Source organism: Panthera tigris, chromosome A1 (assembly GCF_018350195.1).
Source record: "Panthera tigris isolate Pti1 chromosome A1, P.tigris_Pti1_mat1.1, whole genome shotgun sequence".
NCBI lineage: Eukaryota > Metazoa > Chordata > Mammalia > Carnivora > Felidae > Panthera > Panthera tigris.
In genome coordinates this window covers 202304224-202321193 of record NC_056660.1, presented here as the reverse complement: position 1 = coordinate 202321193, position 16970 = coordinate 202304224, and the positions used below count along the sequence as shown (strand labels likewise).

Sequence of the window (16970 nt, the reverse complement as noted above, 5' to 3'; positions counted from 1 at the left end):
CTTTGGAGAAGGAAAAGGAGGGACTGGGAATGAGGAAGGAACAGAGAATTTTACTGCACATTCTTTGGACTCTGCATTGGTTAGCTTGGCCATGTATCATTTAAGAAAAATTAATTTTAAGGGGGACACTAAACCCCTCCAGTGGCTCTGATTTGCCTTTGTAAAACATTGATTATAAATTATGTAAACATGCTGAAAAGTAGCAAGTTCTGATCAAGAGAATACCGATAAAAGAAGCTAACCAAGAAGTTGGAGAATCCTGAATTAGCAGTTTCTTGTAAGTCTGAAATGCTGTCTACTTGTTAATCAAACTTATCTCGAGGAGTGAAAATCACAGACGTGTTCTCACGTGTAGTTATTTTTGTAGTTGAAATTTTCAATTATGAAAATGGCCAACATATATACTTTGTCAAAACAAGAGTTACACCCCTATTTACATGTGTACTGCTTAACTACCCCCAATGCCACCAGCACCACCACCAAGAATGATAAATACAAACTTATACTTTTCAAGTTCTTAAGAGGGTACTTTGCAAGTTATTTTTTTCTAATAATTTTATGTTTAAGTTTTGATCCACTTTAATTTTTCCAAGAGATGTAAGAGGTCAAATGTTGTTTTCTTTTTCTTACTTTGTTTTGGTTTTGACCTGTTGATGTCTAGTTCAACACCATTTGCTGAAAAGGCTATCTTTCTTCCATTGATGATGATCTTGAGAGCCTTAAAGTCAAGTAGCCTGATCCTCCCACTTTATTCTTCTTTTTCAAAATTGTTTTAGCTATTCTTTGTTCTGAGCAAGAGTTCCATGATTTTGCAAATAAACCAGAAGAAAAATAAACCAGAAGAAAAATAATATTCCCTTTGGAGCATGACTGTGAGATTACAGGAGATGACACATATGAAATATCTAATATGGTACCTGGCATAAGATGTAGATACTTAGCTTCCTTCCTGTGGATTCTAAACCAACCATCAAAAATACTTCACACCCGCGCGCACACACACACACACACACACACACACACACCCTCCCCTAGTAATACTTTATATTTTCAGTTTTATGTAAATGTGTTATATATGCAACCAGGTAAGAAATATATGTGAAGGAAACAGCTCAAAAGTACCAGCTGTCACTCCCATCCATATCTGCACATAGAAAACATCCTGTTGCCATTTCCTTCCCACATCCTCAGTTGCAGACCTAAGAAGCTCGGCTAAGGATTACAATCAACTAGGCAGCTTTTGTCTCACCCAAACATCAGCAGAACTGTTCTGATGCCCAACCACGACAGGGGGGAGAAACTGTGATTATAAATATCACCCAACTCATCAGAACCTGTTTCTGAGTAAGATACTGGCTGTCACTGACAAAATGGCAACATCCCATTCCATGTTAGCCCACTGGCCTCCACGCTATTCTTCCCACTTTCTAGGTATACTGCGGCTTTTGTCCTTTCTCAGATTTGTCCTCTGGATGTCCACGTGGCTCTGTCCTTCCGGGGGGGAGGGGGGGCAGGGAAGAGGAGCTTCTCTGCCCTATTGAAATCACTCTGCTCAACCCTATACTATTTGGTCTCCTTCCCTGCTGTATTTTTCCTATTACCTCCTATCACCATCTAACATAGACACGTATATTTGATTCTTTGGTTAGATGATTTTATCTACTAGCATGTGAGCTCCATGAAAGCCATTATTTCACTGCCATAACCTGTGTACCTAGAACACATATATGCTGGCATATAATAAGTCACTTGATAAACATTTATTGAATGAATCAAGTAGAGAGGGCTCAAAAATCCTTGGTGAATGTCATAGCCTTTGACTACAATATTTAAATTGAAGACCAGTGGCAACCTTACTACGGAAGATATTAATATCCATTTTCTTCCAGGAGAATGTCAATTAAATTTTGTTAGTGTTTATTTATTTTTGAGAGAGAGAGAGAGAGAGACAGAGTGCAAGTGGGGGAGGGCAGAGAGAGAGAGGAAGACATAGAATCTGAAGCAGGCTCCAGGCTCTGAGCTGTCAGCACAGAGTCTGACATGGGGACCGAACCCACAAACCACGAGATCATGACCTGAGCTGAAATTGGACGCCCAAATGACTGAGCCACCCAAGCGCCCCAGAAGAGTCTCAATTATATAAACACATATAAATAGATAAATTCATGTTGCACAAATTCTCCTATTTCCTTCCCCAAATCAACTCACTCTCCAACATCCACCCCAGAAAAATATGAGAGACTAAAGGAAAAATGCATCTCTTGTCCATAGACCTTCTCTTATCTGACTGGGCGACTTTCTCATACCTACATTCGGTTCAGAATCTGTAACCACTCACCTTCTTTACTGCTATTGTTGCTTCTAGCCAGAATCAAAAATATGCCAAATTGTCTTCTAATGGTTTCACTGCTTCCAAATTTGACCCTCCACAATCTTTATTTCCCAATCAGCCATAGTGTTCTAGACTGAGTTGTGGCCTTCTAAAATTCTTATGTTTAGGCTGTAACCCCCAATGTGACTGTATTTAGAGGTAGAGCCTTTAGGGAAGTAATGAAGGTTAAACGAGGTCATACAATTAGGACACTAATCTCTCTCCTTATGATAAAGGACACCAGCAAGCTTAGTCTCTCTCTGCCATGTGAGGACACTGCAAAGCAGCTGTCCTCAGGCCAGAAGAGAGCTCTCACCAGAGCCCAATCATACTGTTACCCTGATCTCAGACTTGCAGCCTTTAGAACTAGGAGAAAATACATTTTTGTTGTTAAATCACACAAGCTACCTAATACATGGAGTAATTCTTTTAAAACCTAAGACACACGAGGACCTCCCTCTGAGTAGAAATTTCCAATGGCTTCCCACTCCTCCCCAACTATGAAGAGTCTTAATAATCCTAGCAATTGCCTCTGGGAACCTATAAATTCTGGTTCCATTTCTAATACCATTTCCTTCTACTCTCCACATGTGTCATTTCCTTCAGTCTCACTGGCCGCCTTCCTGGTTCTTGAACCCACCAGGTATGTTTCTATCTCAGCGTCCTGCTGGAATCCTCTTTCCCTAGATATTAGCATGAATCACTCCTTCACTTCCTTCAGGCTTTCACTCCAGTGTTTTCTTTTCCATGAGCATTACTCTTGACTACATACTTTAAATTGCAAACCCTCTCCCTGCAGACTGCATTGATGAGCCTTACTTCCCCTGCTCTGTTTTTTTTCCCATAACGTTTACTTCCTTTTAACAAATCATATCATTTACTCATTTTTTATATTGTATTGTGTGTTTCCTTCTGTTAGAGTACAAGCTTTTGTCTGTTTGGTTCACTGAGTATCCCAAGCACTTTGTACACTGCCTACCACATAAAATGCGTTAAATAATTATTCATTAAATACAACTGACAGACAGGCAGATAACCTGGATTTTAGTCCCGATACTGCCCCTACCATGCTGTATGACTTGCCCTTTATATCTCTTTCTTTGTGTGTAATATAAGAACTTTGGATCATACTGGAAAGAAAGCCTACTTCTTTCCAAATGGTCCTGACTGGATTCTTTCTCACTAGTATGCTCCTTTGTTTATACTTATGTGGTCCTGCCCCAGCCTTCAGTAAGCATGCTCTTTCCTTTCCCAGAGCCTCCCTCCTTGGTTCATAATGTTGACAATCAGCAAATATGGGATAATTAAAATTATTTTGATTCACAAACCAAAAAAGTACAAAAGCAATTTCTGAAAATACTGTTCTTACAGTGTTAATTGGTCTCTAGTTCTGTTTTCTAATCCTAAAATCTATGTTGGAATGGTACGAAACTACCTACAACTGTTGAGCTAGGATTTCTATGATATATTCTCTAAAAATATATTTATGATTTCTTCACACAAAGAAGGGTCACTTTGGGTAATACTGAACATGTTGCTTTTACCTTTTAAATACTGAAAAAAGTTTAAAGATCTTAACTCTCTTATGTCCTCCTTTTGGTATATTAATGTCAAGATATTTGAGAATTCTGCTAGCAACTTCTCACAGAAGATATTATTGTAATGAATTTAAAGTATATGTTTCTAAATGTCAGTTTAATAGACCTGCAACTTCATAGTTAAGTTGTACCATCACTTCTTATGCAAAGGTATACATAAGTCACAACTTCCTTTTAGCAACAAAATGTTTGGTTTTCAGTACCCTCAAGAATTATTGCAATAAATGCAAACAAACATGATTCCAGTTCCTAGTTGTAATGGAGAGTGAGTCCATAAACTAGATTGCCTGAAATAAGCTAAACTTTTTAGTGATTTAGGTGACATTTTCAGCTGGTATTTAGTGATGACCTACAACGCACAGGTATTGATTGCTGAGGATTAAAAAAATAAAAGTTCCTTTCTTCAAGGAGCTCACAGATTAGTAGGAATCAACTCATGTTGAAATAATGAGTTTTAACACAAAGCAAAATTTGAACATAACTCCTTAGTGGTTTTTTTTTATTATTTCCTTCCTTTTTTTTTTCCAGTTAAAGCCAAGTAAAAGTATATTCCCCGTTTTGAAAAATCAGGGGAATTAAAACAAGCCAATTATCTACATATCAATTAGCATACAGAGGCATGGAATTATTTTCTCAAAGGTTAGTAATAGTCATTTATAAGTGCTGCTTGCATCGTTTAAAAAATAACGTATTATCAATAAAACATTTTAGAACAATATTTTTAACAAATTTCAACCCTAAGAACTAAAACAGCACAGAGGTGGATGTGCCACACACAATGCAGACTAGTAAATGTAACCAAGGGCTAGAGGTTACGGTGCAGAACGTTCCTAAATGGTTTCCTGCAGGAGGTTTGTGCCGTGGTGGGAAGAGCAACCTAGGTGGCGGCAATTCCTTCTTAAAAGCCTCGCTCTTCCCAGCCAGGCCGGTGGAAAACCTACTGGCACACAAGTTCTGCCTTCGGTCTACAAACACTGCTGGACACTGGAAACTAAGTTGGAGGAGTGATATGATTGGCTAAGAAATGAATGACGCAACGTACCTCAGGCCCTCTGAGAATCGGCCTCCTTCTCAAATCCCGCTTTCCATTGGTCCTTACGGCAAAGAGGGCAGGGACATTTGCTGAAATTAACCTCTGGGTCGCAAACTCCGAGCAAAGATGGCGGCGGCCAGGTGTTGCAGGCTAGCCCTCCGCGGGTCGCGGCTGTCATTGCACACTGCGGCCGAGGCCGCTGTCGCGGCTCCAGAAGTGACCGGCGCAGTTGTCGCGGCAACCCCCGTCGCTCGCTACCCGCCGATTGTGGCCTCTCTGACTGCCAAAAGCAAGGCGGCACGGCAGCGGCGAGTGGAGCGGTGGCAGGCGACGGTGCACGCGGCCGAGTCGGTGGACGAGAAGCTGCGAATCCTCACCAAGATGCAGTTCATGAAGTACGTGGTTTATCCGCAGACCTTCGCGCTGAACGCTGACCGCTGGTATCAGGGCTTCACCAAGACAGTGTTCCTGTCGGGACTCCCGCCGCCGCCCGCCGAGCCCGCCGAGCCATCGCCCACCCTGGACCTGGAGGCCCTGCGCGCCGCCGCGTGTGACTGCCTCCTGCAGGAGCACTTCTACCTACGGCGCAAGCGGCGCGCGCCCCTCTACCAGGACCGCGAGGCCATCGCCTCGCCCTTCCTGGATCAGCTGGTGGCGGCCCTCGTGGGCCTGCTCAGCGCACACAACCCTGCTCTGGCCACCGCCGCCCTCGGTGAGCCTTGGGGCCGCCACGTCGGGCGAGGGTGGTGGGAGCTGTCCATGTCTTTCTCTCTGCGTTGTCATTTTTTTTTTCCTAGTCCTTTCGCGCCTTGCTGGGCGCCACCAGGTTTAATAGTACTGAACTAGCAGTCTGGAGACTGGGTGGGTTCTCGGGCCGGTGCTGCCACCTACTAGCTGCACAACCTTGCACGCCTCCAGTCCTTGGCTCTGCTTTGTGAAGATCCAGCCAAACGGAAGAGCAGTGTTGGTTAGGAAAAGGGGCTCTTAGAGGGGGGACAGACCTGGAGTTGGCTTTTGGCTCTTCCACCAAAACGTCCCGTGACTTTATGTCAGTTCACTTCCTCATAGAATTGTGAACATTAAAGGTGATAGGGTGATAGGGATTAAAATACCTGACATTTACTAAGTACTTACTGTGTACCAGGCCCTAAATTGTATATGTGCCAACCAATTTAATCCTCACAATAACCGTTTATGGCAGGTAGCATTGTTTTATAAATGGGAGAAAAACAGCCTGAGGTACAAAAAGGTAAAATGAACCTCGTCGAGAGCCTCTAGCTGGTAGATTGGAGTTCAGGATTCAAACCTAGCCATTTTGGGCTCCCAGGAAACAGTCAGCAACTTTTATGAACTGCTTAGTGCAGACTTGAAAAATAATTAATGGATAGTCTTAAAAGTCAGTGTTTCTGATGTCCTCTTTATTTTATATCTACCGCCTAGTAGGTGTCTTAATAAACACCTGTTGGATTAATGTTATTATTGTAAGTGTAGATGTGTGTTCAGCTGAGTTTTGTAGCGTGCGTGCTACTTTACTTCGCTCGCAGTTGGGAAAGAAGTGGTCTTGAGCGAAGCCTCACCGATTTTGACTCCTGATTGTTGGCCTAGGGAAACTTGCTTGACTTTGTCAAGACCCAAATTCCTCTTCTATAAAATGGAGGTGATGACAACCATACATACCTTTGAGAGTTACTGTGAAGATGAAATTAGTAATTTTTTAAATTTAATTTTTACATAAAAAAAATTTTTTTTTAACATTTACTTATTTTTGAGAGAGAGGCAGAGCGCGAGTGGGGGAAGAGCCTAGAGAGAGGGCGACACAGAATCCCAAGCCAGCTCCAGACTCTGAGCTGTCAGCAAAGAGCCCGATACGGGGCTGGAACCATGAGCTGAGCTGTGAAATGACCTGAAGCGAAGTCGGATGCTTAACCGACTGAGCCACCCAGGCGACCCTTGAATTAGTAATTCTTAAGACAGCTCTGACTACTAAAAAAACTTACTTTTTTTCATGAGTGATATTCCTGTTGGTCTTACTTTCGTTGTTTATTCTTAACTGAGAAACCTCTTTCATTACAGTGTTTAGTGTGTGATGCATCGCACAAGTAGACAATAAGTGTTTGATCTTAAGTCCTGATCATTGAAGTTAAATCATCCTATAAGCCAGACTCTATCTTACATCAGAGTAATTTTTGATATATTTTTCATTTACACAATTATTCTTGAGTTCTGTATTGCTGGTATTTTAATAATAACCAAATTTATCTAAATGACGAGATAAGAAAATTTTGAATATCTCTTGATAGATTGTAAACGCCCAGTTCACTTTTACTGGTTGCGTGGTGAAGAAATTATTCCTAGTGGTCATCGGAAAGGTCGAGTTGATGCTCTGCGATACCAAATAAATGATAAACCACACAACCAGATTCGAATGTCCAAACAACTCCCAGAGGTAAGAGTTTGTTGCATTAAATATCTACTGACATCTGGTGAGGAAATGTCATAGGCAGCCTGGGTAATGGGCTTAGTAGGATAAAAAGTTTTGGATGGGTCCCTTTTGAGTTTCTTGCAAGTACATCTCATCTGAAATTCTTTTTTAGCTTCTTAACCTGTTATGGAATGTCTAGTCCTTAAAGGTCAAATAATCATAAGATTAAGGCATCAGTTTTCAAGACCATACTTTTTCTTACTATAAAAACAGAAACAATTGAAAATAGTTTATGATTGTAATTTATAATAGATTACACTGCCTGATCATCAATCAAGGCATTTTTATAATTATAACCTGGTCATTTTATATATTACAGCTCTTTTGGAGAAAATAAGTATATTTTGAATGTTGTCTTTGCGTCTGTATCAGAAGTTGGCACATTTTTTTGGTAAAGGTCCAGACAGTAAATATTTTAGGCTTTGGGGCCATAAGTCTGTGTTGCAACTATTCATCTTAGTTCTTATACTGCAAAAGCAGCTATGGACCATATGTTAATGAATGTGTGTGACTATGTTGCAGTAAAACTTTGTCAAGTAGGTGGCTGGCTGGATTTGGCCCACTTGGTGGTGTTACTAAATCATTTTGTAAAAAAAAAAAAAAAAATCTCATTTTAAGAGTTTTAAATCTATTAGGAATGTGAGTAAAATGTGTACATACTAGTGTTTCTGTGAACTCACTTATGACTTTCCTTTAAGTTTGTGCCGCTGGATTATTCTGTACCTGTCGAAATCCCTGTGATGAATTGTAAGCCAGACAAACTTCCATTATTCAAACAACAATATGAAAATACCATATTTATTGGTAAGTTTCCCTCCTTTTTTTAAATTTTTCTTTTTTTAATGTTTATTTATTTTTGAGAGAGACAGAGACGGAATGAGAGTGGGTTGGGGCAGAGAGAGAGGGCAACACAGAATCTGAAGCAGGCTCCAGGCTCTGAGCTGTCAGCACAGAGCCTGACACGGGGCTTGAACTCACCAGCTGTGAGATCGTGACCTGAGCCAAAGCCGGACACTCAGCCGACTGAGCCACCCAGGCGCCCTGATAAGTTTCCCTTTGGAAATATTGTGCCATCAGTGTGTCCAAAGGATCCCATGCAAATTTACATAATTCTTGACGACCAAGAGGTTTCAGATAGTTTACAAGCAGTATAATCCGTAATCTCAGGTTGTTGCAATATGCATGAAAATTGAGAAGAAAATATTCTTTCAGCTCACCATTTAAAATTTTACTTGTTTCTACTTAATTAGCAGTACTTTAAAAAATAGCTACATGTATTAGGCTTTGTTGATTTATTGTGTAAAAAAAGTAATTTGTATTTTTTCAAAAGTAAACCGGTATAGAATCAGACTTGAGGCAGTGATTGTTTTTCTTTCTTTTTTTTTTTTTTTTATAAAAGCCTTCTGTTAGTACCACACACTGTGATAACCATTAAGAATATAAAAGTTAATAAGTCCTGATATCTGTCCTTGTGCAGCTTGTACTTTTGCTGTCTTTTTGTCTATTAATTCCTAGTCGATTTGATGGTTTTAAGAAACCAGCTTTATACTAGTCTTCCAGACCTGCTCCCTCTGGGTCATTATGGTCTCAGAGTGAATTATGGGAACTGTTGGTTGAAAAGACTGCTACTAAACTCAAGAATATCAGCATTTTATGAAATATTGGCTATTCTTTTCCCTATTTGAAATAAATAATAAACGTTCCCAATTGTGTATTTTGAATAGTGATCACATGATGTGTAGAGGAGAAGGGTGGGTTTGAAGCAAAGACTAACGACGTGTTGCAGATGTTCACATGTACATTTCATCTGAAATGTTTTTATTTTGGGGCGCCTGGGTGGCTCAGTCGGTTAAACATCTGACTTCAGCTCACGTCATGATCTCGCAGTTCTTGAGTTCAAGCCCCGCGTCGGGCTCTGCGTTGACAGCTCGGAGCCTGGAGCCTGCTTCTGATTCTGTGTCTCCCTCTCTCTCTGCTCTTCCCCCTCTCATGCTCTCTCCCTTCTTCAAAAATAAATAAACATTAAAAAAAAATTAAAAAAATAATGAAATGTTTTTATTTTGCTCTTCAGGCTCAAAGACAGCAGATCCATACTGTTATGGTCATACCCAGTTTCATCTGTTACCCGACAAATTAAAAAGGGAAAGGCTTTTGAAACAAAACTGTGCTGATCAGATAGAAGTTGTTTTTAGAGCCAATGCTATCGCAAGCCTTTTTGCTTGGACTGGAGCACAAGCTATGTATCAAGGTAAAACTAATTTTATGCCATTGCCGTTCTTGGAAGATTTCTGTGACATTTTAAGAATTTACCGGTTTAAATTGTTTTCTTTGGGTTAAGATGTAGGTTGAATCTTATCACGTTGAGAACTTTGGTTGCGGTTTTGCAGTTTCAACAAAATACAGTTGTTTTAAAATCCATAATTAAATATTTAACATTTGCAGTTGGCAAGTGGCATTTAGATAGTTATTTTGATCTTTCACTTTGACCAGTTTTGTATGAATGAATTTTATTCTGATGTTCTCAAGCATGTGAATAACTATAACCAACCAAGTCAACTTTGTAGATGATAGCAGCTTTCTGAAGCCGGAAAAGGAAAGTGCTTTGGTGGATTAAATTTCAGATTAAATTACGACTCTCCTATGTAATATCTTTGAGGGCTATATCCAGGATGTGGTGGATTAAGAGGTTGTTTATTCATTCAGTAAATAGTGAATGCATGGTTTTTATGAACCAAGCACCGTTGGCCTTGGAGATAACAGTGTTGAATGAGGTGGGCAGATCTTGCTGTCCAGGAGCCTATAGTGAGAAGAGTAAAGGATAATAAACGTGTAATACTTTTAGCTAGTGGTAATACTATGGAGGAAAAGTACTACATAAGGGATAGAATGATTTATGGGGTGCAGATGAGATATGCAACAGAATCTATTTAAATGGAATAATTCAGGAGAGGTCTCCAAAAAATGACATTTGATCAAAGACCTGACTGTTGAGGAGCTACCTAAGCATAAACTTGGGGGAAAGACACTTTCAGGCAAAAGGAATACGACTAAAAGTCTCTGAGGTAGGAACAGAGTTGAAGTATTTAAAGAACAAAGAAGAAAGGGAGGGGGAGGATGATGGAGGAAGAGATAGAGGAAGCCAGCAACCATATCACTTAGGACTTTGAGAGCCCAATGTGAAGCATGGGCTTTATTACAAAACCCGAAGTGATAAACTGTAATATGTAACCAACCAGATTAATCCCAGGAGGAATTTTAATACTGATTTAATTATTTCCAAGCTCACTTTTTTCCATATCTATCTATCTATCTATCTATCTATCTAGATATGTAAATATGTATAATTTATTGTAATTTTTTACTCACAATTGTTGACTTAAATGGAGAGAATGAGAATAGGATTGGACAGAAGCAGAAACAGAGGAATCTTTCTCAAAGATAGATTAGAGTGGCACTGTTTATGCATTAAAGATAAAGTGCTTCTTTTTTCCTGTAATTAATTACAAAACTAACAATATTATTCATTGGCTATCTTCATTAAGGCTGATAGAAGCTATGTATGAAGAAATAATACTACTGCTTGGCCCTGGCACTAAGTACTAAAACCAGTCAGTCTAGAACAAGAAGCAGCCAGCAAATTTGAGTAGTAAAGGCTTCAAAGGCCTCCTGGAACCTTATGACACAAGATACACAAGACAAAATGACGGCACCTCATAAAACCAAATTTGAAATATGTAAGGGAAGATATAGAATTTGTCTAAGGACATGATTGAAGTCCTTAGAATGTCTGAAGGTATGTTTTTTAGGTTTGGTTGAAGTAAAGGGCCGTAATGGTTACTGGATGGCAGGTGCTGCTGGTGCTGGGAACATGGGAACGTATTTGAAGTCAGTAATGACGCACGTGGTTAGTACCAGATACAGGGGACATCGGCATAGATCGAGCTTGCTGCTTATTTTAGGTGAAGTGAGTTAAGGTTGAAAGCTGTTGAAGGCCCAAGTTGTTGAGAATGTGTCCTGAGTTTGGAGATGTTAGAAGGGAGGAAATAATTTTTGATGCAGAAATAGAATATAGGATTAGAATGGAGAAGATGAGGAAGACTTCAAGATCTTCAGGAATTTGGTAGATAAAATATCTAGGTTTCAGGTGGTATTTTTGATCCCTCTAATGTGTATATTTTGTTTTGGTAAAATATATTCTATGTGTAAATTTCAGTGTAACTTTTTTCTATAGGATTCTGGAGTGAAGCAGATGTTACTCGACCTTTTGTCTCTCAGGGAGTGATCACAGATGGAAAATACTTTTCCTTTTTCTGCTACCAGTTAAATACTTTGGCACTGACCACACAAGCTGATCAAAATAACCCTCGTAAAAATATATGTTGGGGAACACAAAGTAAGCCTCTTTATGAAACCATCGAAGATAATAATGTGAAAGGTTTTAATGATGATGTCCTACTTCAGATAGTTCACTTTCTACTGAACAGACCAAAAGAAGATAAATCACAGCTGTTGGAAAACTAAGAAGAAATCATTGATTCAGGACTTTGGGAATACTTAAATTTCACTGGAGGAAAAATAAAAAGAATTTGAATGACGAGACCTGTAACTGTCAAGTGCATTATTTTGAGACAAATATTTCATATGTTAACCTGTGATTAGACCTCTCATTCTGCTCAGAGTACACACTGAAAGATTTCATTTGAAATATAGTATGTTGATTTTAAGGTGATTTTATTCATATATGACTAACTGATGAGACTGAGCTGTCTTCAATATGTGGTATTAATTACATGTTATTTTGAAAGTATTTTAAGGGCAGTAACTCAAAAGCTTGAGTGTGTAGATGTGTTATAGTTTTCTTTTTTGTTTTTATTTTTTTCATTAATAACATGATAGTTTCAGAGTCCTACTCAAACTGAACAGTATTTTGCAAGGTAGGAAACTGAGGCCCAGGGGAGTTAAGTGAATTTTCCACAATTTCACAGATGGATAATAATATAGCTGATGAAATATGTGGAATTTAGGTTCTTAGCACTAAGAAGTAATGTTAATATATTTCTGTTTATGTAATTTGCTCCATCCCAAAGATTATGTTTCAAAATCAGTTGTCAGTTGATAAAATTGTTAACCTTGTTGAGAATTAAGATTCATTTGAAACATTTTAGTGAGGAAAAAAGAATTACCTTTGTATAGTCATGCTGCTTTTTATTTTATATAACCTCCTGTTATGAATATTTAAAAAACCCCATTATGTACTGTAGTCATATGAAAATCTCTGTTCCCACCCTCCCTCCCTCCTCCTTTCCTCCCTTCATTCCTTCTTCCTTCCTTCCTTCCTTCCTTCCTTCCTTCCTTCCTTCCTTCTTTCCTTTCTTCCTTCCTTCCCTCCTCCTTTCCTCCCTCTCACCCTCCCTCTCTTGTTATCTTTCTTTCAAGATGGAGACCACAGTTACATTGATAGATTCCTCAGCCAGAAGCCTGGGGATTATTTGCCGCAAATGATTCCTAAACTAAAAGAATAACATTTGAACAATGGCATTCAATTCAGCCAAGAGCTTGCTTTGCAAGGCAGTGTGCTATGTTCCATCTTCAACACATTAGTTCCAGTTTACCCAGAAAGCCATGTAATTACACACCACCATTTGTTTGTTTAAGCAGTTTCCAAACCTTGGAATACTGTTCTCTACCCGGGGTCCTGTCTGTTCAACCTGTCTATTGCATTTCCATTTACCCCTGATGGAAAAATGCAGATGTGTAGAGAGAAGCGACCTTACCAAGCTCCAAGTACAATGACACCTTTCTTAATCTTAGCTTTCACTTTCTAACTCTGTACCTTGAGCAATTTGAGTTGCCATCCTTTATTTCTCCAAAACAAAATTATCTTCCAAAGTTTAAGGATTAAATGAGCTAGTGCAAACTAAAGTGCCTTTAAAATCCTATGTAATTAAGATATGTTGGATTCAGTAGAAATGCCGTTGCATTCCCTAAACTGATTATATTTAATTCATGTTTCATTTCCATCCTTTGAATACTTCTACCTCTGTAGTAGCACCTGTTTCATTCTCTTGTAATGATATTTCTCATGACAAATGGAGAACATAACATACATACATACATACCTATATGTATAGGTCAGGACTTCACATAGCACTTAACTATATTCTACAGCGTGGACTCGATATTTTACATGCTAGCTCGTTTAATCATCACAAACATTCCATGAGCTAGAAACTATTCCCATTTTGCAGATGAGTTAAGAAGGCACAGGGAGCCTAATAACTTCGATCGTACAACTAGAATATGGCAGGGTTGAAATCTGAGACCTGGTGCTCAGACTCCAGAACCTACTCATCACCACTCTGGTATATATTCTTCAGCAATACACCATAGACGTCAGTGGTGCAGTTGTATAACAGTGGCATAAATTTAGATAAAGGATAGATTAATTCTGACTAATATGAATCCTGGAAATGTGTGTTAGCACAAGTGGCATTTAAATTGGTTCTTGATAGACGGCATTTTCCAAAAACAGGGACAGTCAGTGAGTGGATGGAGCTGTGAGTGAAGATGGAAAGCTTCAGGACGTACTTGGGAAATAGGTAGTAGCTTGATTTATGCAAGTTGGATGTGGCCTAAAAGCAGTTGGGGAAAACAAAAATTATTTATCAAGAAAAAAAGTCTTAACAGGTCTCAGACTTCTGCATAGCTCTGAACATTAGGAAACAATGCAGCAATGTTACAGACTTCCAGAGGAAAGTCACAGCAGAAGAAATCTAGGACCAGCCTAGATCTAGATAATGCAGAACAATTGAAAAAAATGTCGGAACATCCACGTCACTTACAAAATAAGTTTATGAAAATGTACTGCAATTGATGAGCAAATGATACTAGGGATCAACGAAGGAGAATCAAAATGAATATAATGAGTACACAAGGTCATATCAGACAAAATAAAGCATAAGGCAGAGTTAGCAGTATTAATTTCAAACAATTCAAGGCAAAAACAAATTCCAGTATTAAAAGGTCATTATATGTTGCAACTTGTAATCAGTATATGAAATGTTAATGTAAATCTTAAGCTGTAGTAACTAAAAATAAGGAATAATTAGTAAAGCTGACTTAAAATTTGGTAACTTAGAAAAAAAAACAGATTTTTAAAAATGTGATAGAACTTGTATACAAAACCATTGATTAGATTATAGAAAGTCTCGGGAAATTTAAAAGTCAGCATTATATAGGTCATGAACTCTATTCACACCACAATACATCTAAAAGGTGTTAATACAGTTTTTAACCAGGAGCATGTAATCATTGGGAGATAAAGGTGTATCCCTAAATAACTATAGAGTTGCTATTAACTTGCCGGGACAGAATATTCAATATATAATCAAACACTCCCAGAGCTATGTCACAATCTAAAAATGAAAGCTGTCTTTCTTCCCTTTCCTTTTTTAGTCAGATATTTTTATATAATCTAGATATTTGTACATTTTCTGTGCTTAACTAATTTCTTTGACCAAGAGAGCATTATATTAATGTAAAAATATAACTCTAACTAGACAACAATGTAGTAAAGTGCATACAAAGCTAGCGGGATAAAGTTATTCTGAACACGTTTACTCTTGGATACATGAAGATGCTGCAGGAAGCAACCACTAACTAAACATAATCCGTCTTCCCTCTGCAGTCGTCAACTGTCTTTGCTTTAATACCCCAAGAAAAATTATATTTATATTAAAACACATGGAGTAGAATGCAAAAAGCCATATATATTTTAAGAGAGAAAACATGAAGTGCAAAGAAATTTTCACTAACCTCAGAACTCTGGAAGAGCTTCAAATCTTTTGCTCCTTATAGTCTTAGGTTTGAGACCTGTTTGCCAATTTACTTAATGGCAAATTTATAATGCTATATGTGTATATCAAATAAGAAAATAGGGGCGCCTGGGGGTTCAGTCGATTAAGCGCCAGGCTTTGGCTCAGATCAGGATCTCACGGTTAGTGGGTTTGAGCCCCATGTCGGGCTCTGTGCTGACAGCCAGGAGCCTGGAACCTGCTTGGGATTTTGTGTCTCCCTTTCTCTCTGGCCGTCCCCTGCTCATGCTCTCTCTCAAAAACAAAGAAACATTAAAAACAATTTAAAATGAAATCAGCATTTGCCAGAGAGTTAAAAAAAAAAAAAAAAACTAAGGAAAATTAGAACAACAACAAAAAAAACAAATGTAGAAGATGATGCAGAAAAAAAAAAACCCACATAAATGCGATAACTGGTTCTATAGTCTCCCAATTTTTAAAAAAATCAGTAAGAAATTTATAAGTTAAATGCACGTATCAGTATAAATGCAGAAATCCCAAATAAAATGCTAACATACCAAATTCAACAATTAAAAGAATCCATCCTAAAAAGGTAGATTTAAAGTAATGGGTTGTTGTTATGATGTTAGGAAATATGCTAATAGAGGACATCAGTAGTTCAAAGGAGAAACATAAGGCTTTTGATAAAATCCTTATCCTTGTTTAAAAAAGGAAAGAAAGCTAGGTAAGATACTTTAATGAGAGCCTTAAGTTAGTCAACATCCGACCTAGGTTTAATGGTGAAATACAGGTGCTATTCCCACTGAAGTCTGGTAAGACTGCCAGCTTTGACCTTTATGTGTTAATTCAAGTGCTGGAAGCATAGAAGTAAAGTTTGTTGAATGGATAGAAATTAATGAACTTAAGCTAGTTTTTCTAATTTGAGATTTGGTGTATATCCTTATTTGTTTGCACTTTTTATATCTCAGCAAAATTTAACATTTTCTGCATGAAAGATTTCTTCGTTATGCCTAGATTTTTGTGTAATTGTGAATGAATTTTTTTCTTTCCAATTGTATGATTTATAACTTTTAAAAATGGCTTTAAGTAGCTAGTATGGATATATATTTTGTAAAAGTCCATTTAATTGGCTCATTAAATGAAGAGTTTTTTTTAGTTGATTCTCATGAGGTGTATAGGTCCAATCTGATTTGGGTTCCTCTAAAACTGCTTAGCAGCATGGACGGTTATTAACCTCCAGGTAGCAAAGTCCACTGGACAGTTCTATGACCTTATTTAACTCAGTATATCTGCCTCATCTGACATGGTTGACCACCCCTTCATTCTTCATCTAGTGTTATATGGGATCCTATTGCCTTCAGTGAGAAATACGCTTGGTTTTCCTCCTTTCTCATTGACCGTTCTTTCAAATTCCCCTTTGCTGTTCTTCCTCGAATCTTAATTCGAGGCATATTGGTATGCCTCCATGTTCTGTCTAGGCTCCATCTTTTCTTTGTCCACACTCTTTCCCTTTCCACCTTATCAAGTCTCATGGATTTAAATATATTTATAAACACTTTCAAAATTACAGTTTGAGTTCAAGTTTATATTGCATATCTGAACTGTGTGCATCACCATTGTAACTGAACAGGTGTGAGTAATTAAGAGTGTTGGTGATTTTTTTTTCTCATTT

General features: G+C 38.3%; 1 protein-coding gene and 1 long non-coding RNA gene across 2 annotated transcripts in view; one reads left to right on the top strand and one right to left on the bottom strand.

Annotated features, from left to right (window-relative positions):
* Positions 1 to 5068, bottom strand: part of LOC102970384 — an 82817-nt gene extending 77749 nt beyond the window's left edge. Inside the window, exon 1 of the long non-coding RNA XR_006220891.1 lies at positions 5012 to 5068. This is a non-coding gene — a long non-coding RNA (uncharacterized LOC102970384). The remainder of the gene's footprint in view (positions 1 to 5011) is intronic.
* Positions 5041 to 12092, top strand: MRPS30 (mitochondrial ribosomal protein S30). The gene is made up of 5 exons (XM_042995048.1): positions 5041 to 5714; positions 7303 to 7448; positions 8183 to 8288; positions 9556 to 9732; positions 11716 to 12092. The coding sequence occupies exons 1-5, from the start codon at positions 5129 to 5131 to the stop codon at positions 12003 to 12005; spliced, it is 1305 nt and encodes a 434-aa protein (XP_042850982.1). The 5' UTR covers positions 5041 to 5128; the 3' UTR covers positions 12006 to 12092.
* Positions 12093 to 16970: the final 4878 nt, after the last annotated feature.